The sequence below is a fragment of the Leptopilina heterotoma genome, unplaced genomic scaffold (genome assembly GCF_015476425.1).
Source record: "Leptopilina heterotoma isolate Lh14 unplaced genomic scaffold, ASM1547642v1 Lhet_559, whole genome shotgun sequence".
NCBI lineage: Eukaryota > Metazoa > Arthropoda > Insecta > Hymenoptera > Figitidae > Leptopilina > Leptopilina heterotoma.
Genome location: NW_025111122.1, coordinates 120320 through 146585, shown reverse-complemented (window position 1 = coordinate 146585; position 26266 = coordinate 120320). Strand labels below are relative to the sequence as shown.

General features: G+C 26.0%; 1 protein-coding gene across 1 annotated transcript; it reads left to right on the top strand.

Annotated features, from left to right (window-relative positions):
- LOC122508730 (27 kDa hemolymph glycoprotein-like) lies at positions 1–26266 on the top strand. The gene is made up of 4 exons (XM_043622250.1): positions 1–46; positions 24730–25083; positions 25813–25930; positions 26107–26266. Exons 1-4 carry the CDS (start codon positions 34–36, stop codon positions 26264–26266), a joined length of 645 nt encoding a protein of 214 aa, XP_043478185.1. The 5' UTR covers positions 1–33.

Genomic DNA, 26266 nt, shown 5'->3' with positions numbered 1-26266 from the left:
CCGACAATGAATATTAATTGATAAGTGCTCGTGATGTCTTTTTTCGGTAATAATTAATTTATATAAATTTTTATTTGTTATTTAATTTTTTTATATTTTCTTTTGTAAAAATTTTATTTAAATTAAAATAAAAATTTTTTTTAGTTCTGAAGAGGACGGCTGTGACTGTCGAAACGTAAAAATAGACATATTTGTTTTTTATTATTAACCTGACTTGGATTGATTGATATACTCTCATATATTGTTTTATTATTTTTTAAAGTCTTCAAAAATTCAAAAAAAAATTTGAAAAAATATTAAGTCACATTTTTATTAAAAAATTTTTCTTTTTTTTTAGTAATGACAGTATGAAAATTTATTCAAAAGTATAGGCATGTTATAATGAGACAGATATACTAAAACAAGAGGTAGGCTTAAAATTTAACTTGAATAAATTTAAACTGTAGAGAATAGCTTGATTTTAAAATCTTATATAAATTTTCATAATTCAATTATATTAACTCAAATACTATCAATAATAACTATAAACATTTTAATTTGCATTTTGTTTAAATTTTATTACTTTAATTTATGATAGCTTATTTCAACTATTGTTTTGGGTAATTTTATATATTTTTTTTTACTAATCAGTGTCATATTTTATAAAGATTATGTTGATTCTGCATTTACATGTTTTTTTTTACTAAATTTACTATTATGCTTTATCAACTATTCACATTATTTATAGATTAAGAATCAGGATTTACAATCCAATTGAAAAATAGGTCACTGAGAGATCTTAAAAACAAGTAGAACCATATAAAATTTAATATGGCAGCCTTAAAAAGTCTGGAAATCTGGGATCCTTTTTTTTAATTGATATGGTACTATTCTAACCATATAAGAATCAAAATTATAATAAGTATTCCAATGAACGGAACAATGTATTAGATTTTGTTATGATAGTTTAAAGTACTTAGAACGCTCTAGTTCAGGAATGTCACTTCTTTAGTTCCTTTATATATTAAATTCAGAAATATATCTGAGCTTACAAGAAACTAAGTTACTAAAAAAAAAAGACGAATATTCAGTAGGGAAAAAAAAGCTTTTTCTTAAAATGAGAATTAAAAATTAATTTCTTTTATTAAAGAACTATTTTTATAATAAATAATTAAAAGTAGATTTAAATAAATTCAAAGATAAGTTATTTTATTCAATTTAAAAATTTAAGTTAATTTAGCAAATCATATATATATAGATTAAAATTTTTTTTTGAACAATTTTAATTTACTCTTTAAGTAATATTTAAGTGACTGATATTTTATAGATATTCACATAAAATGAATATATTTATTAAAATTGAAAAATGATAAATTAAATTAATTCACAGATGCACATTTACAAATATTAAATATAATTATTATAACCAAAATCATAAACAAAAGGTTTGGTCTTTAACCTAATTTTCTATATTGTATTGTCAGAGAGTGGTACGTTAAAATTAAACCTAAAATTATAATATTATTAAACACCATATTAAAAGCGATTTTCTTACTTTGAAATAATAGTACCTACATTAAACTCTAAATCGAAAAGTCTCTCAGTGTAGTGACAATAAACAATTTAATCAACAATTCGAATAGCGTTGATGCAAATTTGAATTAATAGGTGATCAATTGTACCACAGTGTTATTCTTTTCTTCTGTCCTAATGCTTTGTATTACGATTTCTCATCCAGAAGTTCAAAAACTGGCTGTGGAAAGGGATTGTCTTGGCATTGAGAGAAATTCAGATAACTGATGATAAAATCTTAAATATTTGTTCTGGATTACTGCTTTCCTTTTTACCTTTTAATTTTACCTAAATTTTTTTAGTAATTTTTAAAACCAACATAATTAAATTTTTTTTAGAATAATATATTTATGGTGAGTAATATTAATTTATTTAAAAACGTGGCTTTAGTAGTCATGATATTTTGTTTTTAATAATAGCAGATTTTTTTTATTATTATTAATTCAATTAAAAGATTCCATAAAATTCAATTCAGTAAAATGATTCGATAAAATGCTTTACAGTGTTTGCGAGAGTGTCACTATGCATGTTCGAATTACTACGAACTTTAAGTAAAATACAAACCAGAAAATTAGTTTAAAATTTTAATGAAACTTTAAGGTTTAAAAAAGAAATAGAATCTCCATTTTTAGGTAACAGTTTCAAATATTGTAATAATACATAGCATTAAGAATATTTATAACAGATATGTAATTAAAATAAATAATAATTAGATTTTTAATTAACAGACTAAAATAATAACGTTATAAATAGAATATTCATGTCTAACATGCAGATGCATTTTCTTCATTTTTTTTTAAATTTATTTATTCATGACTTATACGAATTTTTTTTTATTAACTTTCTTATGAATTTTGTAAAAAGATACAAAAACTAAACAAGAATTTACAGATAAATATCAAGATAAAATCTGTAAGTGCTTCTTTAAAATGTCTATTTAAAAACATGTAGTAATATCAACAAACACTAGTAATAAAAATTTTTTTTATTGAATAGCAATTTCAAAATCTCTTTGTTGAAAAAATTTTTTTTAATTCGAAATCGTATTTTAATATTAATATTATTAATTAAACAAGTAAATGTTTAAATAAAACATGTGTATAATTTACTCTGTATGAATACGTGTATGTGTACACATTGTACTTTTTAGTTACAATGATACAGAAAGAATATACAAAGAAAGTATTAGAATTTCACCACCACGGAAATTCTCTTTTACCTGTGATAGAAATTTCAGTAAAGATAAGAAAACTGTTATTTAATTTTGCTGCAATAAATTTTTTTAAAGTAGAGAAAATTTTTTTTTTATACAGAAGTTTTGTAACATGTGAATCATAGTTTGTCGCTCATCTCTTTAAACGTGTGGATTAGGTGTCATAATCTTTGATAGAAACCTGATACACAAGTTCGAGATACGAGCAGTTCTCATAGGATTCGCATATTACTATTTTATCACTGAAAATTAAAGACTAACAGCAAGAAAAGAAATTTAGAAAGTTTAGAAAACGTCTGCTAAATCAATCGATTGATTAATTGGTTGATTGACTAACCAATGAAACTCACTATAAAGAACATCCATGGTCATACCATAACCATTATTCAATATTCACAAGATATTGATTGAACATTAAATGAAAATCTTTATGATATCCCAATTGAACAATTTTAGGATAATCCATGGATACTCTCCTCATTAGGGAGAATAACTCTTCAACATATTTCCAAGTTATCCCTTGGATATCTCGAGTATGTAATTTGTGCATCTACAATTAGCCAGCAAAAATTTATTTTAAATATTAACGAAGAATCTCAGTATAACCGTTGAATATCCTAGAAATATCCGACTGTTGTCCTTCAAATTACCAGAGATGTTATCTAAAAATTGATTTAGAAAAATGGTATATGTGTTGAATTAACTTATTTACAAATTACAATTATATTTAAAAAAATATCCGTACAACATCCCAAAGATATCCAAGGAATATCCTCTAAATATAAATTTTTTTTTCATTTCCTTTTTTTTACTATTTTTTTTTATTTTCAAATTTTCCTATTTCTTTTTCTTTATTTCATTTTTTTTTACAAAAAAAAAAACTTTTTTTTTTACTTTTTTAAAAAATTGCATAAAAATGCAATTTTTTTTTCTTTTTTTTTAATTTCTCTTTAAATTTTCATGTGCCTTTTAAATGCGATTAAAGTTAAGTTAATTAAAAAGAAATTTATAAGACAGTGAAGTACTCTTCTTTTACTGTAGTCCGCAAGACACATGAAATATGATCAGTGGCGTGTGTAAGAATACCACTGGGACAATATTTTTAGAAAGAATATGGAAATGAGAAAAACTGATTGAACAGAAAAGAATTTTTTATTTATTACAAGCATTATAGAAAAGCCTCGAATTAATACTAATGTAAATTCGAGGAACTGTTCTGATAATTTTTTATTTAATTTGGAAATAGAGAGGCATGCAAAAGTTTATTTCTACTTAATTTTAAAAGTTACATAAAATTTAAAAACTCCTGAAACTTCAAGGTGATAACGGAACAAAAAGAACAACTTTAGATTAAAACAAGTTAAATATTTTTTAAAAATAAAAGGCCTACGTAGTTTACAAAAATATAAAACGATTTAACATAAAGCAAATAATTAAAATCAATTAATCTACTAATTAATGTTTTGAAAAATTATAGAACCTTTTCTAGCATGCTTAGCTAGATATTTATTTTTTTATTTCTACCTTAAGCAATATAATTCAATGTTATAGCAGATTTATGTTATTATTATTATTATTATTATATAACTATATTACACAATTATCATCTTCATAATAATAATTATTAGTATATTATAGTTATTATTATAATTTAGTACTATTATTTGAAGAAAAGTTATTGATACATCGCAAGAAAACTTATCAGGTCAGAATAACGATACTGTCATTGTTAAAATTAGTTATTTGTTTAAAACTCTATAAAAATAAATTAGTAAGAATTCATAACAGACAGAATTGGTGCCTCTTTTCTAGAAATACGAGAAATTCAATTTTAAGTAAAGAAAAAAGACTAATTTATTTTTCCTGTGTCAACCAAAATTTAAATTTTACTAATTCGGGATAAAATAACGTAAATAAGTGAAATGGACTAATTTTTTGATTTTTAAAATGACACTAAATTTTCTGATTTTATTTTAGCATTTTTGTTTTCACTTTAGTTTGAAAAGTGTATAATTTATTTCAGCAGAATTTTCTTTTTGTCTGAAACGTTATGGTTCGCAATTTTAACGGACATTTTGGAATTTGAAATTTAGAATGATAGAAGAAAAACATTTTTTTTATTAAATAGTGCGATAAGTTTAACAAATTTAGCGCGGAATTCCATAATCACTAAGCAATTTATATTTTATTCCAATCAAGCTCGTTTCTATTTCTCATCAGCTGTCTGAATTCAATGTTTCAATTATTCGAGTCGTCATCAACAACCTTTCGGTCGGAGAGCCAAGATAAATTAGAAATAAGTCATCATCAACGACGAGTCGGAGAGCCAAACTTACAATTTATTTAAAACAAGGAATTCTTATTTTCTGATGAGAGATAGAAGAATAAGCGAGTAGTTAAAATACTATAAAAACCAGTGTCTTAATTGATTAAGTCGTCATCAACAACCTTTCAGTCGGAGAGCCAAAATCGAAACATAGAATAAGTCATCAACAACCGAAGTTGGAGAGCCAAATTCTTAGCTTCTGTGAGACAGAGGTTCTTATGTATTTTAATTAAATTTTCTTGTGTCAAATTGCTTAGTAAAATACTTAGTTGTATTACTACAATCAGTAAATTTTGAAAATAAGATGGTAAAAAGAAATATTTAAAGGTAAGAAGAGAAAGAAAATAGAGAAACTGTATTAACTAAATGTTAAATTTTGAAAAATACAAAATGGTGCCACTGGTAACAAATGTTACCAGGTTACGAAGTAGGGCGGTAACGCGTAGGAAAATCCCACCGCTGCCACCATCAGCTTGTTACAAACCAGAATAATAAATTTATGTTGTTCCTTTTATTCGAGCTTTTGAGATGGCTCTTATTTAAATTCGGTTTGGGGAGGCACCAAGCTGCCAGGGTCTTTAAGGCCCTGTTTAATTGTGTGGGTTCGTGATTCTACTTTTAAAAGTTACCGTTTCTGCTTTGTTTTAACTCTGATAAATAATTATTTCAATTTACTTTATTTATTTCAGGAGTTTTAAAATAAATAAAATCAGATTTGGCATTCACATTAAAATTTTATTTTAACAAGATTTTAAGAAATTTACAAACTTGCACATGTTTGAAAGAGAATTAAAGTTAAAAGTAACATTAAATCATTGAAACGATACAGACTTACCGCTAAAATCCTTAATCCTACCGACAGGGCATAATTTCTTTTAGACGGCGCAGGCGCTACGCGCGCGGACTGGCCGGTCGAGAAACAGGGATCCTCCATCGGGCAAAACACAAGTTGAATGTCGAAAATTAAGTCGTCTATGCGACCAATTTTTATTTACGCGAAGTCGCGAATTTTGTGGGGCCACTGCATTGAGACGGCGCAGGTACTAAACGCACGGACTGGCCGATTAACAAACAAGATTCACAATTGTTAAATATTTAATTAATTGGAATCTCACTCAAAACAGCTCTCACTGGACTCCGTCGGTTAGAAGATTCTATTACATTTTTCGTCTGCCTTTCGCGTTGTACTTGATATGTTATACGCGGGGGTCCGACGCGCAGACGGGCTTAGTCGCGGCATTTCCTACTTTCTTGCGATCAACAGATCTGTCAGGCCGCAGCCAGGACAGGTGTTGATCGCTTGAAGAGGAAAATTGTACAGCAGCGATGGAAATATCGCGACAAGCCTCTACTTCTTGTCCTGTTGTCAAAGTGGGGTAAATTTGTCAACTAAGGATTTTTAGAATTAGAAGTAGGGGAATTCTTCAGGCCCATTGGACTTTGCACTATGCTGACGTTTCTGATTGCATGCAGTTTTCGTGAGAACGGAAACGGCGTTGTTAATTTGATACTTATCAGAAACAATTTTTTATAACTAAATATATAAATTATAATTATATTGTAAAGAAAGAATTTTTTATTTATAATTATAATTTATTTATAGTTATAAGTGTTTAATATAAGTTGTATAAATAACGTTATATTTGTCCTACATTTTATAGGTTACTAGTATATGTATTTTGCATTCATAATTATACATATACACATATACATGCAACTTACAGTCCTCCGGCATTTTATTGTTAACAAGAAGTTACAATAAAATGTTTAGCTATTATCAAATTATTTTCTGTAAATTTGGAATAGTGCATAAAACGAATAAAATATATACGCTTCATAAAGCGTTGAGTCAGCCTCCAAATGCATGTGCATTTGTTATGATATTCTAGTCCCTAAGTTTGTAGGCCCAAAGGGGAAAAAGGAAGGAGAGACAAGAAAAGACAATAGGAGAGACAAGGCAATGAGCAGAGGCATGTGTAGCATGCTTGTATGAGTGCCCGCAACGCGAAGAACTCAAGGGTGTGGTCGTGTTAGATCTTGTAGCCATCGGAATCAGTGGATGTGCACGTATACACCTTGGTCGTCTCAATGCATGTGTGAAATGCATTACTTTTAATTATTTTTAAATGGAGGTTTCATTTATTATATAAAATTTTAAGTATTAATAATGTTTATAAATTTATGCATATAATTTATAAACAATATTATAAAATATATAGGAATTTATGATTTATAAATTCTGTCCAATCTTTTGTAGCTTTATTAAAAAGAAAAATAATAATAAAATAGTACCTGTTAAGTACCTTGTACGTAACAATGAAATTTGTATTTAAAATTTTTTTATAAATAATATAAATAAGTAGTAAATGTCACGCCTGCCAAACAAAGTATTTAATTTATTATTATTATTATTATTATTATTATTATTATTATTATTATTATTATTATTATTATTATTATTATCATTACTCAAAAGAAATTCGATTATCTTTACAAAATTTCAATAAAAAATGCTTCGAAAAATTTATGAAAAATTACAAAAATGTTATCTTTTAAAATTATTACAGGTGACAGCTAAAAAAACGCGCGTGTAGTTTCTCCTAGTATTAATAGATAATTAATAATAATGCCTATTAACAATAAAAACTGGTACTTAATCACTTAACTACTTAATCACAAAAAATAATTAAAATTTTTTTAAAAATTTCGTTAAAAATTGAAATTTACAAAATATGTCACTGCTTTGCTAACTTTGCATAAAATTTCATATTTATGCCTTTAAAAAATGAATTTAAAAATGTTTTGATAAAATTCTTTATCAGACTTAAATTTTAAGAAATTTTAATTATTTAATTTATTTTTGCATTCAAATTATTTAATTCTCTAATAAAAATTTATTTCAAAATGAATTTCAGTTAAAGTTCTACATAATAATTAAATATTAAAAGCATTATAGCATGAATTTTTAAAAATAATTAAATTTTAAAATGGTTCCAAATCAAATTCTTTAAAAATTTGTATTTTTCATACTTATAACTAACAATTCTGTAGAATTAATTATTTTAAAAAAGTTTAATTGAATTTTTTTCTGAAATTATTTGAAGTATTTATTTTTTAATTCGTATTTAGTTGAAGAATTTCTGAATAATTTAAATTTCGTAAACAAATGGATTTTATAATTCTCAAAGAATTTTTTTAAAAAATTATTAAAAATAATTTATTCCTGTGGGAAAATAATAATGATTAAAATTTATTTAGAAAAGAAGTAATTGATGTTTTCAAATAATTTTAGAATTAAAGAAATTCGTAAATAAATGTAATGGAACATTTTTTGGAGTATCTAATCATTTTTAGAGAGAATCAGAATATTCTTTAGAGTCAAGGAAGAAGTCAAAATTTTGTTAAGTAATAAAGTTTTTCATATTAAAAAAAAGAAAATATTTTACAGGATTTACATTTGTTAATTTTCTAAAATGTTTGTTACAAAATGCTAATTTTTGAGAATCAAAGGAAGTAATGAATAGTATAATAATATTAATAATTTTTTTAGATTAATAAAAATATTTTTGAATTATTTGAGAAATAAAAATAATATTATTAAATCAAAAAAAAATAAAAACAAAATAAAGAAATGTAATATTATCTATCAAAACATATAAAAAACAAAAGCATACATTTTGTTAAAAAATTGTTATTTTATATTTTATTTCTATTTTCTATCAAAACGAATAAAAAACAAAAGAATAACCATGACTAACTTCAGGTGTGGACAGACTGGACAGAATGAATACGACGATTATTATAGTTAATGTTTTACTGTGCAGACTTTTTCTATTATAATGTTAATATTTTTATGAAAATGGGAAACCCAGGTGGGGCCCAGCTGGCCCCCAGTTTTTAACTGGGCTAACTTGGGCAGATTTCCACACGGGTGACGAAAATGTATAGTTATATTGTGATGTGTGGAAAGAATTTAAAACAATCAGACAAAATAAGATTAAAATTGTTATGATTAAGTATTAAATATTAAATATAATTATTAAAATATTACTTAGTTATAAATTTGAATAGCTAAAGTAATATGAATGAAAAAGGATGATTTCAAAACTGCTCTGTCGAAAAATATGGGACAAGATTTCTTTCTCTATATTAACCTTATGGGGCTGATATTATGAAGAAAAACTCGAATGTTTTTTGCTTTGCTTTAAAGTGAAGTTCCTCGAATACGACAATCCCTCTTACTAAAGGCAGAGTATGTAACACATATTCGCCTTCTGACTGTTCCCGAGTGGATGTTTTTAAATCAAATACGCTACCTGATTCGTCGCACAGTCAAGTTGTTAACTCGAACACGTTATTTTTGATCGGAACAATCTTGGAACATATGCCCGAAGGTGCTATTAATCAGTTTCACGCCGGTTTAATTCAGTTAGATGCTTGCAGTTCGTAAGTCGCAGTTCGGTACAATATTCGTAAAAATAAAAATGAAGATTTTTTTCTTTTTCCTTCTTATCGGTAAGTGTAAAAATTTCATTTTATTTCTATTTTGGATTTGAAAAATTGCTTTAGATTAATACATAATTTTATTTCATTAAAGTGGGGAATTCGGTCAAACCGAGGGTTTTTCCAAAGTGTTTTTTTAATTTTTATTAAATACAAATTTTTTTAAACACATAAAAGAACATATTCAGAAGAAAATTTAGATAAAAAATAATTATATATATAATAGTTCATTAAGGGGAGACCCCACCTTAATTTTGACCCCTTTAAAATAAAATTATTAAAGGAGGTAATATTTTTTTTCTTGCATCATTTTTAACCTGAAAACATATAAGATAGTCAAAAATATTTAATTTTAATTTTTGAAGAGGTTTGAATTTGTTTCTTCTGACCTAATGCATATTATTGCAAATCCATGCGAGAAGTTGTTTAGAATGGTAAAATATGCATGGAAAAAAAATTTCGTTAAAAAATATTAAAAACTGTAAGAGAAGATCGATTTTTCATATTCAAATCTTTAAATTTTGCCGAAATTTCGGAAGTCCTGAACCTTTATTTTTTTCCAATTTGATGCTCTGAGTCAAAAAAACATCGTTAAAATTGACGATTAGCTCATTTTCATAGTAAAAACTATCAAAATCATGGCTTTTTGCATTTATTTCGGTATATATAAAGTATACCATAAAAGCTTCGGACTATGATTTTTATGGAATTTACCAAGAAAATGAGCTAAATATAAATTTTAACAATGTTTTTTGAATAATAGCATCAAATTACGTAAATATACACAATTTGGAAAAAAAATTAAAGATTTACGGATTTATTAAAAATCGATCTTCTCTTACAGTTTTTAATATTTTTTAACGAAAATTTTTTTCCATGCATATTTTACCATTCTAAACAACTTCTCGTATGGATTTGCAATAATATGCAATAGGTCAGAAGAAAAAAATTCTAACCTCTTCAAAAATTAAAATTAAATATTTTTGACCATCTTATATGTTTTCAGGTTAAAAATGATGCAAGAAAAAAAATATTACCTCCTTTAATAATTTTATTTTAAAGGGGTCAAAATTAAGGTGGGGTCTCCCCTTAAATAATTATTTAATAATTTAATAATCATTTATATATAATAGTTCATTAATTATATATATATCTAATGTTTATGAATTTTTTTATTATAAAGAAAGTTAGAGAAAAATAAAAGAAATTTTTTTTTTCACTTTTTCTTACCCTACAGCACCGAAACTTTCCTAAATATTTATTAAATATTTACTTGCAATATTCGGAATATTTAATTGCAATGTTTAGTGAAAATTGTGTAAAGATTTAAATGTCCCGATTAAATAAATGTTTAGTGTGAACATATCCTGAAAATTTTCGCCTAATTATAATTATAATTATGCGAAGATTTTATTGAAATGTTCAGGAAAGTTTCGTGCTAAACATTTATTTAATCGGGACATTGAAATCTTCACACAACTTTCAATAAACATTACAATTAAATATTCCGAATATTGCAAGTAAATATTTAATAAATATTTAGGAAAGTTTCGGTACTGTGGGGGTATTTTTCTAGTAATTATTGGAAATTTTTGCAAATTAAGGTTCATTCTCATGTCAAATTCATATTTATTTTAAACTACAATTCTTAGAATCTTTTAGATCATTTTTGTGGCCTTCAGAATGTAATATATGTAACATATCATTAGAAAAAACACTTTTAAAAGAACCCTCGATTTGATCAGTCTCCCCCTTAACCAAATTTCAAGAAAGTTAGAGTTTTAAAGGTTAGATAAAGAACGAAGTTAAATTATTGTATTGTAGGCGATACTTATCACGTTGGTGACTTGGTAACTAAACGGTCGTTTCTTGAAGGTTACTATTTGTTTTGTAGAACGAAAATGACACAATATTCTTTGACAATTTTTATTCAGTGCAGAGTAAAATAGACGACTTTCTTCTTTCTGTGCGGGACTTTAAAACAAAACTGAAATAAGATATTTTGAAAAGATAGATAAAAATATAAAGTTCTTATTAAAATTTTAAATAAAACTAAAATTAAAATTTTTAATGAAATTTAAAATAATATTAAAATATGAATTTTAAATTATAATTAAATATTAATATTAATTAATAATATTAATCGACGATTCATTACTTCTTTTTGTCCACATCTGAAGATTCACTTTTTGTATGCTTTTGTCTTTTCTAGAAAATATTGTTTAACAATTCGAAAATATGCATGTATTTTTCATGATTTAGAGTAAATATACACTAGTAGTCAGGGACACTTAAAGATACATTTTAGGATATTATGTTTTTTTCATGAAGTAACAAATAGCTACGTTTTTTTTAAGCACATTGTCAATTAAAAGAGTTTGGCAGGATTAAACATCCTATAAATTCGTTACAAATACTTAAGTTTTTAATGAAATATTTATTTATGAATAATTTTTATGTCTCAATAACAATATTCTTCTCAAACAAATTTTTTCATTTGTTAAAAAAAAACGTTACATATTCCTCTTCTTTAATATTTTTGTAAAAAAATTTTAATTTTTAGAAGGAAATAATTTGCATCATTTCTATTTCTATTTTGAAATTTTTAATTTTTATAAAACAGTAGGTAGCCAAATGCTTAACTTAAAATTTGACCAAATGATACAAATTTTTCACATAATAACTATTGTCAGACTGAGTCTCTTCGAACTTAACTTTCTTACTGTTTAAAATTGTGATTTGGTCAAATTTTAAGTCAGGCATTTGGCTACCTACTGCTTTATAAAACTTAAAAATTTCAAAATAAATAGATCCCATCGTTTGCCCACAATCGGACAAGGATTAAAAATTTTTAATTGAGTTCTAGTTTCTTACAAAAAAATTTGAAAAAAATCGATCGATACATACATTCTTAAAAATAAAATTTTAAGTTTTTTAAATATTTTTATTGAAAACTACGTGAAAAAACAAAAATTGTCGTTATAAGAGCGTCCAATTTGATCAATTTTTGTCCGAGTTATAAGCATTTAAAAAAAAAATTACGTGAAAAACGTGTTTTTTCAAAAAACTGTAACTCTTAAACCGCTTGATGAAAAAATTTGAAAAAAATCATGGGGTGTTTACGAGATGCTCGCCCTAGGACGCCCCGAGGCGACTAAAGGTTCTCAAAGACACTTTTATTATCGTTTGTTTTCATATAAATAAACGATAATAAAAGTGACTTTGAGAACCTGTGGTCGCCTCGGGAAAAAAAAATTTTTTAAAAAAATTGGAGATGCAAAAGTAAAATACCTTCCGATTTGGCGTGGAACGCCCCATATCCTTATATGAAATCAGCAGATATGCAAATTAGGTAAAGAGAGACATTCTTATTGACATTGCCTTTAGAGAAAGAAAGAAAGGTAGCCGTTACCAGAGAAAGCGTTATCGGCGCCGTTATCCAGACGTTATCGAGACCGTTACCTTTGGAGTTTCTATTACTATATATATTATATATATATACATATAATAGACTTTTCTTTATATTTCCCTTGCGATGAAGGAAGAAAGAAAATATTACCTGGGTTCTCCGAGGTAATCCCCATTACAAAGGCTATTGTTTAAGGGTTCGTAATCCTTCTTAGGGTCGAATACAGGCCTATATATATATCTATGAGTGCGAAGAGGACACTCACGTTTAGGGCCTACCACCTAAATATAAGAACGAAAATTTAATTTAAAAATCATATCGTCGATTATTTTCCTTGGAGCACGTTCTACGTGTCTTCAACGAAATTGAAGTATAACAATTTTTTTGGGAATTCACTCACTATAGGTGAGTGAATAAAAAAGTTAAATAAGTGAATTATCAGTGAATACTTCGTGAATTAGTAAATAGTGATTTAGTGAATAGTAAGTATTAGTGAATATAATTAAATAAGTGAATATTAAATAATAATAGAAATACATTAAAATACTTTTTTCTAATTTTTTTCAATCATTTAAATAATTATGTATTTGAGTTGTGTTTAGTTTTCGAAGTTAATTAATAAAGTTAAAAAAATTTTTTTTTATGTTTATTAATAAATTAAAAAATTTGTTATAATTTGGAAATCGTATGTAATTGGAATCCAAAGGCAAAATTAGAAGTTGGTTATATTGGATAAAAGGCAAAATTGGTTAAATTGGTTATATTGGATAAAAGGCAAAATTGGTTACATTGGTTTTATTAGATAAAAGGCAAAATTGGTTATATTGGTTTTATTGGATAAAAGACAAAATTGGTTATATTGGATAAAAGGCAAAATTGGTTATATTAGATAAATATTGGTTATATTGGATAAAAGGCAAAATTGGTTATATTGGATAAAAAGCTGGAAATTGGTTAAATTGGTTTTATTGGATAAAAGGCAAAATTGGTTATATTGGTTTTATTGGATAAAAGGCAAAATTGGTTAAATTGGTTATATTGGATAAAAGGCAAAATTGGTTACATTGGTTTTATTGGATAAAAGGCAAAATTGGTTATATTGGTTTTATTGGATAAAAGACAAAATTGGTTATATTGGATAAAAGGCAAAATTGGTTATATTGGATAAATATTGGTTATATTGGATAAAAGGCAAAATTGGTTATATTGGATAAAAAGCTGGAAATTGGTTAAATTGGTTTTATTGGATAAAAGGCAAAATTGGTTATATTGGATAAAAAGCTGGAAATTGGTTGAATTGTATAACAGGAATATTGGATAAAATAAAAAATTAGAAATTGGTTATATTGGATAAAAGCTGGAAATTGGTTATATTGGATAAAAGGCAAAATTGGTTATATTGGATAAAAAGCAAAATTGGAAATGAATTATATTGGATAAAAAGAATGCTGGAAATTGGTTAAATTGGATTAAAGGAAAAATAGTAAATTGGTTATATTGGATAAAAGGCAAAATTGGTTATATTGGATAAAAAGCAAAATTGGAAATTAATTATATTGGATAAAAAGAAAGCTAGAAATTGGTTAAATTAGATTAAATAAAAAATAGTAAATTGGTTATATATTGGATAAGAGACAAAATTGGAAATTTGTTTGTATTTTCTATAGGAGGCAAAATTTGGTAATATCATTGAATAAAAGGAAATTATAATATTTATAATTAAATGTATAAAACTTGATCTTAAAATTCTACTGTAATATTGCTATTTTTAAATTTTTAATTCCTTGATATAAGTAAATTTTATAAAATAAAAGAACAATGTCTAACAAAGGAGAAACTGTTAATTTGACTACTGATGATTTAAGTATTGTTGTCACTGAAGGAGCAATGCTAAATAATGATCATATGTATGAATTTCAAAAGCTATTGGGAAGACAATCAAATTTTTTTTATAATATGCAAAATACTTTGTGTTTACAAACACTTGATTTGATAGTTCCAATCGAGAAAAATAAGCAGCACATTCAAATACTTTTTAGTGGATATTATAAGTCTGGTCATTGGATTTGTACTTATTATGATGGAAAAAGCCTTTACATTTTTGATAGTCTTAATAAAAAATATTTAAATGACGATCAAAGGGCTTACTTAATTAGATTATATCCTTTTGAACCACCAGTAGTTTTCACAACTGTTGATCAACAACCATTAAACAGTCTTGCTTGTGGAATATATGCAATAGCATTCGCAACATCGTTATTTTTTAATATTATGCCTGATTCTGTCAATTACTATTATTGTAATATGAGAAATCATTTAATGTTAATGTTCAAAAACAATAGTTTAAGTGAATTTCCCTCTGAACAACTTTCTAATAGTAGATCTTGCATAGTTGTGAATGACTGGAATTGCCTTTTAAATGAAAAAAATATTCAACTTAAGTATGGAGAATCAAACTTTTCTAAAAACTCTATGAAGAAAGAAATTTCTTTCCCGAGAATAATAAATAAAATAAATAAAGGGAGTATTGCATCAACAACAGTTAAACAAAGTAGGGCTGAAATTCAAAGAAATTATCGGGAAAGGCAAAAATTGAAGCGTAAAGTTGATAATCCAAATTATTCAGAGGAAGCAAACACTTCCCTTTCTTTTCCGAGAGCAATAAATAAAATAAATGAAGGAAATGTTGAATCATCAACAACACCTAAACAGAGTAAGGCTGAAATTCAAAGAAATTATCGCGAAAGGCAAAAATTGAAGCGTAAAGTTGATAATCCAAATTATTCAGAGGAAGCAAACACTTCCCTTTCTTTTCCGAGAGCAATAAATAAAATAAATGAAGGAAATGTTGAATCATCAACAACACCTAAACAGAGTAAGGCTGAAATTCAAAGAAATTATCGCGAAAGGCAAAAGTTGAAGCGTAAAGTTGATAATCCAAATTATTCAGAGGAAGCAAACACTTCCCTTTCTTTTCCGAGAGCAATAAATAAAATAAATGAAGGAAATGTTGAATCATCAACAACACCTAAACAAAGTAAGGCTGAAATTCAAAGAAATTATCGCGAAAGGCAAAAACTGAAATGTAAAAGTGATAATGTAAATTATTCAGGTGAAGTGCACACTTCAACTAAGAAAAAACTTCAAGTTGAATCTAAAATAGAATATGCTCAAAACCTTAAATTAAAAAATATAAACAGTGATAGAAGTACTTTGTCAAAAACAAAAAATACTCTATGTCCAAGAAATTATTGTGAAAGAGTATTAAATCATCAAATTCAAAATGAGTTGAAACTGGTAAATAATAGTATAAATTCAAATTTGAATATTTCTGTTCCAAAGAAAATATTAAATATAGATTTAGATGATAATGAAACATTTAAGTCAAATAATGTTGAAAATTATCTAGGTCCAATGAATTATTATTGCACACATTGTCAAGCTAAACATTTTAAAGATGAACAAGTTGCTGGTAGAAAAGTTAGTTTTAATGATTGTTGTAGTCATGGAGGTGTTGTTTTAACTTCCATACAATATCCAGATGAATTAAAGCTTTTGCTAAAAGGGCTTCATGAAAAATCTGGTCATTTTAAAAAGAATATAAGGCTGTACAATAATTCTTTTTCTTTTGCATCTTTAAATGCTAATGTAATTAATTTTAATAACAGAAGAAAAGGGCCATTTTGTTATAAAATTCAAGGTCAAATTTACTATCAAATTAATAGTGCTTTATATCCGGATAAAGGTGAGGATCCATGTTTTGGTCAATTATTTATTTATGACTCTGACGAATCAATCAGATACAGATTAAAAAGTAACGAAAATTTGGACAAAGAACTTTTACAAAATATAGAAAATATTATGAGAACTTCAAACGCATACACAAAATCTTACATGATGATGTCAGAAGTAATTAAAATAGAAACTGAATTAGCAAGACAAAATAATGAAGATGTTCCAGAGTTACAACTATTGTTCACGTTGAAAAAAGGTTTTGATAAAAAAAGATATAATTATCAAAGTTACAATGAAGTTGCTGCTATTTTCAATACAAACTCAGAAGGAGAAATACCAGAATCTTATGTAACAGTTTATAATAAGTCTACAAAGGAACTGAAATCAGTTAGTAATTTAGATCCGAATGTTGAACCATGGATCTATCCCATATTTTATCCACTTGGAAATAAAGGTTATAATATTAATATGCTTCGTAGTGATAGTGATTTTAGAAGTAAAAAACATAATATTTCTAGGTCTGCCTATTGTAAATACAAAATTGCTATAAGAGATAAGGAATTTAATCAATTTTTATATGGGGGAAGATTGTTTCAACAATGGGTAGTTGACAATTATGTAAAAATAGAGAAAGATAGATTGCAATTTTGTGCAAACAATCAAGCTCAATTGAGAAGTGAAACATATCAAGGATTAATCGATTATTTACAAAATAATGAGTTAGAAAATGATGTACATGTTGGAAAAATGCTTATATTGCCTTCCACTTTTATAGGATCACCTCGTAATATGATGCAACAATATCAGGATGCCATGGCTATTGTTGGTCGTCATGGTAGACCAGATTTATTTATTACAATGACGTGTAATCCAAATTGGAAAGAGATACAAGAAAATTTATTACCTCATCAAACTGCTTCTGATAGACCTGATATAGTAACTAGAGTTTTTGCATTGAAGGTGAAACAACTTTTAAATGTTATTGTTGACAACAAATTATTTGGAGAGGTTAAGTCTTATGTTTATGTTTATGAATTTCAAAAGCAAGGATTACCACATATTCATTTGTTAGTTATATTAAAAGAAAATTCTAAAATATTAACAGTTGAAAGTGTTGATCGTTATATTTCTGCAGAAATTCCTGATGAAAATATCAATCCTTCCTTGCATAACATAATAATGCAAAATAACATTCACGGACCTTGTGGAGATTGGTGTTTAATTGATGGTAAATGTTCAAAAAATTTTCCAAAAAGTTACCAAGAAGAAACTACAATTGAAGAAAACTGTTATGTTCGTTGTCGTCGAAGAAATAATAATAAAACGTATGAGCGACCAAATGGATTTGTTGTTGACAATTCTAATGTGGTTCCATATTGCCCTACACTTTCGGAAATATTTAATTGCCATATAAATGTGGAAATAGTTTCAAGTATTAAATCTGTTAAATATCTATATAAATATATTTTCAAGGGTCATGATGCTGCATCCATTATTATTACAAATGCGAATGGTGAGGTAACTGTTAATCACAATGAAATTAATCATTATGAAGAAAATAGGTATGTAGGTCCTGTTGAGGCTGTTTGGAGAATTTTAAGTAAACCTTTAGGGAAAAAGAGCCATAGTATAAATCGTTTACCCATACATTTACCAAATGAACAGAATGTTATTATTCGCGAAAGGAAAGATAATAACAATGTTTCTTTTGATTTACAGAAAAATACAAAATTGCTCGATTTTTTTAAACTTAATGAGCGTGATAGTACTGCTCGTCAGTATTATTATACACAAATACCAGAACATTATACGTGGATAAAAAAAACTCTTGAATGGCAAAAAAGGAGTCGTAAAGAAAAAGTATTGGAAAGAATGTATTCAGTTAATCCACGCCAATTGGAATTATTTCACCTTAGATTATTGTTACTTACAGTAAAAGGAGTAACTTGTTTCCAAAGTTTAAGAACAGTTAATGGAGTTATTCATGAATCTTTTACATCTGCTTGTTTGGCATTAGGACTTATAGAAGATGATAGTGAGTGGATTAGGACAATGGAAGAAGCTACTTTATGGATGATGCCTCATTCACTTCGACAATTATTTGTAAGAATTCTAATTCATTGTCATCCTGTACATCCGGAAAAACTTTGGGAGAAATTTAAAGGTCAAATGTCAGAAGACTATTCAAAAATTGACAATATTGAAGCTGAAAAAATAGCTTATAGAAATATAAAATCAATGTTATTGAATGAAGGATATTGTTTAACCGATTTTCAGGGTTTATTAGATATAGATGAAAATTTTCCTGCGCAGGTTGATGATATAAATATTTTTGAACATATAAAAATAGGAGAGCAGAATTATACTAAATTAAATGTTAAACAAAAAAATATAGTTGATTATATACTTGAAGTAATAAAAGATTCTTCTTCTAATAGTTCTAAATGCTTATATATTAATGGTTGTGGAGGATCTGGAAAAACTTTTTTATATACTACCTTATGGCATTTATTAAAAAGTAAAGGAATAAATGTTTGCAACATGGCATTTACAGGCATAGCTGCCACACTGCTTCCTAATGGGAAAACTGTACATAAAGTCTTAGGCTTACCTGTTCCATTGTACAATGATTCATCTTCAAATATTAAAGTTCAGTCAAAAGAAGGACAATTTTTAAAAAATATTGATGTTTTTATTTGGGATGAAGCACCAATGGCTCCAAAATATGCCTTAGAAATTATGGATAAGTTATTAAGAGATATAATGAAATCAAATGAAGTTTTTGGTGGAAAAATTGTAATTCTAGGAGGAGATTTTCGACAAATTTTACCGATAAAAGAACGAGGTACTAGATCAGAAATAATAAATTTATCAATAAAAAATAGTCATTTATGGCAACATTTCACAAAATACACATTAACAGAAAATATGAGAGCTTTACCAGAGGAAACAGAATTTGTAGAATTTCTACTTAAAGTTGGTAATGGCGAATTAAATGATATAGATGATAACATCGAATTACCAGAACATATTATTCAACAAGGAAATATAGATATTGCTGAAGAAATGTATAGTCATTTGATACAACAGAAAAAATTTAAAGATTTGTCAATGTGTGCAATTTTAGCACCAAGAAATGTTGACGTTGATGATATTAATAAGAGGGTGGTAAATCTCTTAGACAGTAAAGGTGAAAAAATATATAAAAGTATTGATTCAACTGAAAGTTGTGATAATGGAAAATTTTCTGAAGTTTTATTACCAGAATATTTAAACACTCTCTCTCCACCTTCTTTACCACCACATGAATTACATTTAAGAATTAATTCTGTTGTAATGCTTATTAGAAATCTTAGTATTAACGAAGGATTATGTAACGGAACAAGGTTAATTGTTTTAGATTTATCACATAATGTTATTAAATGTAAAATATTAACCGGAGATAAGAGTGGAAATATTGTTTTTTTACATCGAGTAACTTTATATTGTGAAAACTTATATCCATTTACTTTTAAAAGACGACAGTTTCCTATAAAATTGGCTTTCGCAATGACCATTAATAAATCTCAAGGTCAAACATTTAATAAAATATTCATTGATTTAAGACGAGATGTTTTTAATCATGGTCAGATGTATGTTGCATTATGAAGAGTAAAATCATTTGATTCCGTAAAAATATTTTTAGGAGAAAATAGAAGTAATATATATATAAAAAATTATGTTTATAGAGAAATTTTGGACTTTTCTTAATTTAGTTTATTTTGTTATGTTGAATTCCTTTGGGATTTCAAATTTGAAACATTACATTGAAGGGAAAGATCAGTGTAAATTTTAAAAAATACAAATATTTCTCTCTGCTAACAACACCAAAAGATATAACTTGATTATACTGAAAGAGACTAGACTCTTAATAATAATAATTATATAATAAATAATAATAATTTTTTAAGAATAACATTTTTTAAGAATAATTGAATTTCTTTAAAAAATTTTATTACTTTTGAAAAAAAAGAATTCTTGTGACGAATATTGATATTCTTGAAAATAGTTGAATTACTCTGAATGAGTTTATTATATTTTATAAAAATAATCAAATACCTGAAAAAATGTTTAAAATTTAAAATTATGTTGTGGTATTGGTATAAAATTTAATTTGTAGCATAGAAGTTTATAGTTAAAAAAATTTGAATGGGCGCGCGTAGCGCGCAGAGTTTGTTCTAGTATATATAAAATATATAATTATAATTATGCGAAAATTTTCGGGAAAGTTTCGTGCTAAACATTTATTTAATCGGGACATTTAAATCTTTACACAATTTTCACTAAATTTTTCAGTTAAATAAGCCGAATATTGCAAGTAAATATTTAATAAATATTTCGGAAAGTTTCGGTGCTGTGAGGGTATTTAGAAAAATTTACTAACATAGATGAAATTATTCTAAAAAATTGTCAAAAACTTCCTATAAATTTAGAAAAAAAAGTCACAAATGTTATGTTTTTGTGACATAGCGTAGAAAAAATTCTAAAAGTTTTGAAAAATTCTCTTAAACGCTTAGCTAAATTTCCTTATAAAAATGTAGAGAAATTTAGAAAAAAATCTTATTTTCAGATATTTTAATTTGAAATCTTTTCACAATTATTCAATTATTTAAATACAAAATTCAGAATTTTTTTATGAATTCTAAAAATTTAATTTTTTCAGTCCTTTTAATAAAAATGTCTGATTTTTTCTTGAATCTCCTGTTTCAGAATGTATGATTATTGTGTTTATGATATAGTAATAATTTATATTCCAATTCATACTTTTTATTTTTATGAAAAAAAATGTAAATTAAAAATTTTGAAATTCTGTTTTTTTTTAAATTGCTAATTTCATTTGAAAAAGTATGGCAGAAGTTAGCAGCGAGTACATTGTTACTATACATAGTTTGATATAATAAATATTGCTTTAAATTAGAATTATTCATTTGTTTACTAATATACACGTGTATGGGTTGTGTGAATATGTATGAGTATACACGTGTTTGTGTTGTGTTTATATGTGTGATTATTTTTAATAAGGTTGTTTTCGAATTTCTTTGCTCAAATGCCTTCAAATTGATTTTAAAAAATTCCTAAAAATTTGAGCCCACATATAGCACATTTTTCAGAAAGTTTGCAGCAAGTTTGCGGTGCAAAGTTCTGAAGTTTGCAGCAAAGTTTATAACTGTATAAAAATGTCCGCCCAATTTAAAGTTTGCAATGCAAACTTGCTGAAAACTTGCATGGCAAACTTAAACTTAAATGTCTGTGCAGTAGTTTTCTATGACATTTAGAGCTGCGCACTAAATTTTGTTACCTTCCCTAAGAAGGAAGGCAACATTTCTCAAAATACATATATTTTGAATAAAAAAAGTTTTTTTTTGAATTTTTTAGTAAGATTGCTGCAAATTTTCCTCAAGTTTGCTATAAAATTATCTGTAAGTTTGCAAACTTGCCATGCAAACTTCCGAACTTTGCACCGCAAACTTGCTGAAAAATGTTGTGCTATGTGGAGGCTCTTTAACTTTAAGATAGTCCGCACTACAACTAAAGTTTTTTATGGGAATAACTTAGCAACAAATAAATCAAAAGTAATAAATCGCGACATTTTTAATATAAAGGGCTAAGGGGGTTAAAAAGTGCAAAAACTGCCCCCGCATCTATTTTTCTCAAATTTGGCCCATATATTACTATCCAGATGACTATAACTTTCTGCAATTTTGAACTCAAAATTGGCTTTTTTGGGGGAGTTATGGAGGGGGAAAGCAAAATAAAGAAACTTATTTTTCTCGAAAACTACTAAACCGATTTTAATGGAATTTTAAGAGGTTGTAGATAAAGATAAGACGATTCTAGAAAAAAAAATTAAAATTTTTTTTTCAAAAAATTTTTTTGAAATTTTCAAAAATTTTTTTTAGGGTTATTTTTTGAAGTGACCACTTTCTATTTTGTTGTAAAAAGTACCTTATAATGTCCCCTTTAACATATATTTTTTCCAAATTTTTTAAAAATATAGTTTTTGAGTAAAATGTCAAAAACCATGCTCATGCTATTTGTCAAGTATACGGTAATGCACATATACATATGGGCAATTTCATGTGATAGGGTATAGCTAAATAAGTATGGAAAAAGTGACCCGAATATATTTTTCCCATTCATTCCAACACACTTAAAAATAACTTTTTGAAATTTTTAACTCAAAATTTTGAGTTTTTTGGAACTTATAGAGAGGAAAAAATCGAAAAACGCATTTTTCTCAAAAATTACTGTATGCATTTTAATCAGCTTTGGATATGTTGAAAAGACAATTAAAGAGATTCCAAAAAAAAATGCATACAGTAATTTTTGAGAAAAATGCGTTTTTCGATTTTTTCCTCTCCATAAGTTCCAAAAAACTCAAAATTTTGAGTTAAAAATTTCAAAAAGTAATTTTTAAGTGTGTTGGAATGAATGGGAAAAATATATTCGGGTCACTTTTTACATACTTATTTGGCTATACCCTATCACATGAAATTGCCCATATGTATATGTGCATTACCGTATACGTGACAAATAGCATGACCATGGTTTTTGACATTTTACTCAAAAACTATATTTTTAAAAAATTTGGAAAAAATATATGTTCAAGGGGACATTATAAGGTACTTTTTACAACAAAAGAGAAAGTGGTCACTTCAAAAAATAACCCTAAAAAAATTTTTTGAAAATTTCAAAAATTTTTTTTGAAAAAAAAATTTTAATTTTTTTTTCTAGAATCGTCTTATCTATATCTACAACCTCTTAAAATTCCATTAAAATCGGTTTAGTAGTTTTCGAGAAAAATAAGTTTCTTTATTTTGCTTTCCCCCTCCATAACTCCCCCAAAAAAGCCAATTTTGAGTTCAAAATTGCAGAAAGTTATAGTCATCTGGATAGTAATATATGGGCCAAATTTGAGAAAAATAGATGCGGGGGCAGTTTTTGCACACTTAACCCCCTAAGCCCAAAACGCTGTATATCACGAAAGACCTCATAATTTTTAGCAAAACCTATTGATTTATTATTAATATTATCAAGGATTTTTATTAATATGATAATAACTTATTATAGGGGAGACTGGGGTTAAATATTAAACAGTCAAGACAGTTAAAGTTCATTATCTTTTAAACGGAAATAGTTAGAGCATTGCAGTTTTAACTATAGAAGGGTCTTATCACTCTAAATAAATATCCATAGTTATGTGACATGCACAGGGTTGCTACAATTTTTCTCGAATGAAATTCCCTGACATTTCTAGGTTTCCCTAGGGAATTTAGATATGTGTGATTGATTTATTTATCAAATTTATTTATATATATAAATCACACAATAATTTAGAGAACAGTATAAACATCTATAAAAATTGAAATGAAAAACGATTTTTTAAAAACAAATAAAAATAATAAAAATTTTTTAATTTGGTGAAAAATTCCCGATTACACATAATATTCCTGACTTATTCGGTAAAATTCGCCAAAAATTAACATAATTTTAACAGAAAATTATTTTCCAGGTGTTTTCTCATTTTTCCCTGACTTTTCTATACGAAATAAAAGAAATTCACTCTAAATCTGAATTAGTAATGTTCTACTAATGAAATAGTGAGGATTCGTCTACCAATTGAATTAGTAACTGTTACTACTAATTTTTAGTAGTTTTTTTACTAATTATTAGTACAAAATTTACTAATTTAAAATAGTAAAAAATACGTGTTACTAATTGAATTAGTAATTTTCTACTAGCAATTTGTAAAAAACTACTAAAAATTAGTAAAAAATGTTACTAATTTAAATTGGTAAACTAATCTGCACTAATTCAGATTTAGAGAGTGTGAATTCGCTTTGTATATGTGTATTTAAATAAAAATTTTTATATATATTAGTATATTTACACATTGTTCATGTACACATTATTATTGATTATTCAAGTATATGTATATTATATATTTTACAGGTCAGTTTGTTGACAGCACGAAATTAGCAGAAAAGTGCTTTAAAAATGTTGGGCCATCAGGACTGATCGACTTGAAGCATGGAACTACCAAAATGAAAGATTGTTTTGTATCGTTAATTGATGTAGATAGTTTGTCAAAGCATACAGACATCGCCAAACGAACTGGCGATGTAGAAAACATAATCTCAAGATACTTCCAAAAATCGGAACATTTAAAAAACTGTTTCCTCCATTACACCAATGTTCTGGAGCCTTGTTTAGATCCTTCTAACAAGGAGTTTTCAAAAATATTGGTGAACATCGCAAATGCTGCGATTGACTATATTTTTGTCACAAAAAAGAGACAAGCAGCCTGTAAGTTTAAAAAAAATCGCTAATACTAGAAATAAAAAAACTATTCTCAAAAATTATAATCAAATTCTTTAAAACGATTAAATTATTTTCAAAAAGATTTGAATTTCACAATAATTCAATTACTTTCATTAATATAATTTTTGATGGATAATTAATTTTTAAAAAAAATTTTGACAAAAATTTTAATCAAGAATTCAATTTTTTCATAAATAATAAAACTAATCCAAGAATTTCAATTATTTTAAATTAATTAATCCAAAAATTCAATTATTTTCACAAATAAAGTTTATCCACAAGAATTTAATTATTTAAAATGAAATTCAAAAAATTAATTATTTAAAATAATGTGTATAAAATTCTTATAAAAAAAATTAATTATTTTCCAAAATAACAATATTTTTCACGGAATTTACACAGACATTCAATTATGGTCAACAATTTTCATAGAATTCTTTGAATAATTTAATTATTTTTATAAACTTTTCGCAATTTAATGATTTTCAATACCTATAATACTTTCAATAAAATTTGTAAGCAGAATTTACTTATTTAAAAAAATTTTTGTAAAAATCTTCGTAAGAATTCAATTCTTTTCAAGAATAATTAAAATTTCTCAGAAATTCAAATATTTAAATTAAAATAATATTTAAGAAAAATAAAAAATGTAAAGAATATTTTAAAAACCTTAAAGTATAAGTGGTAGTAATTCAATTTTTTTTATTTATTTAGCTCTTATTTCCTCTGATTGTTTTGAAAAAAATTTCAAAGCGCTCAAAAAATGTGTAAAACACATTCATGAAACCAATTTTGAAAATATAGTTTCAATAGGAAGTGTGGAAATTTGCAGGTAATTTTTTTAAAAATGTTCTTCATTTTCATTCTATTTTCAATTATTTTATTATTGTCAGTAATTTTTTTTAAAGTGTATATTTATTTTTACATTGAAATTTATAATTTTAATGTATTTTTATGTGAATAAAGAAAAATTAATTTTGTGAGTTGATTAAATTTGTTTATTTCCAGCGATATAACGAAACTGCGAGATTGCTTAATGAATGAGCTGAAGACCTGTGATAATCCACAGCCGGCGACTTTTACTAGTGGTATTTTTAATTCAGCATTACGGGCAGCGCCATGTGACAATATGTTTGATGAAAGGCAAGTCATCGTCGGATGCGGATGA

Excerpts from the sequence above, each read along its gene's own strand:
- LOC122508730 (XM_043622250.1), top strand. Across the intron at positions 25,084-25,812 it reads AAAAAAGAGACAAGCAGCCT|CTCTTATTTCCTCTGATTGT; the intron begins GTAAGTTTAAAA and ends TTATTTATTTAG. Across the intron at positions 25,931-26,106 it reads GGAAGTGTGGAAATTTGCAG|CGATATAACGAAACTGCGAG; the intron begins GTAATTTTTTTA and ends GTTTATTTCCAG.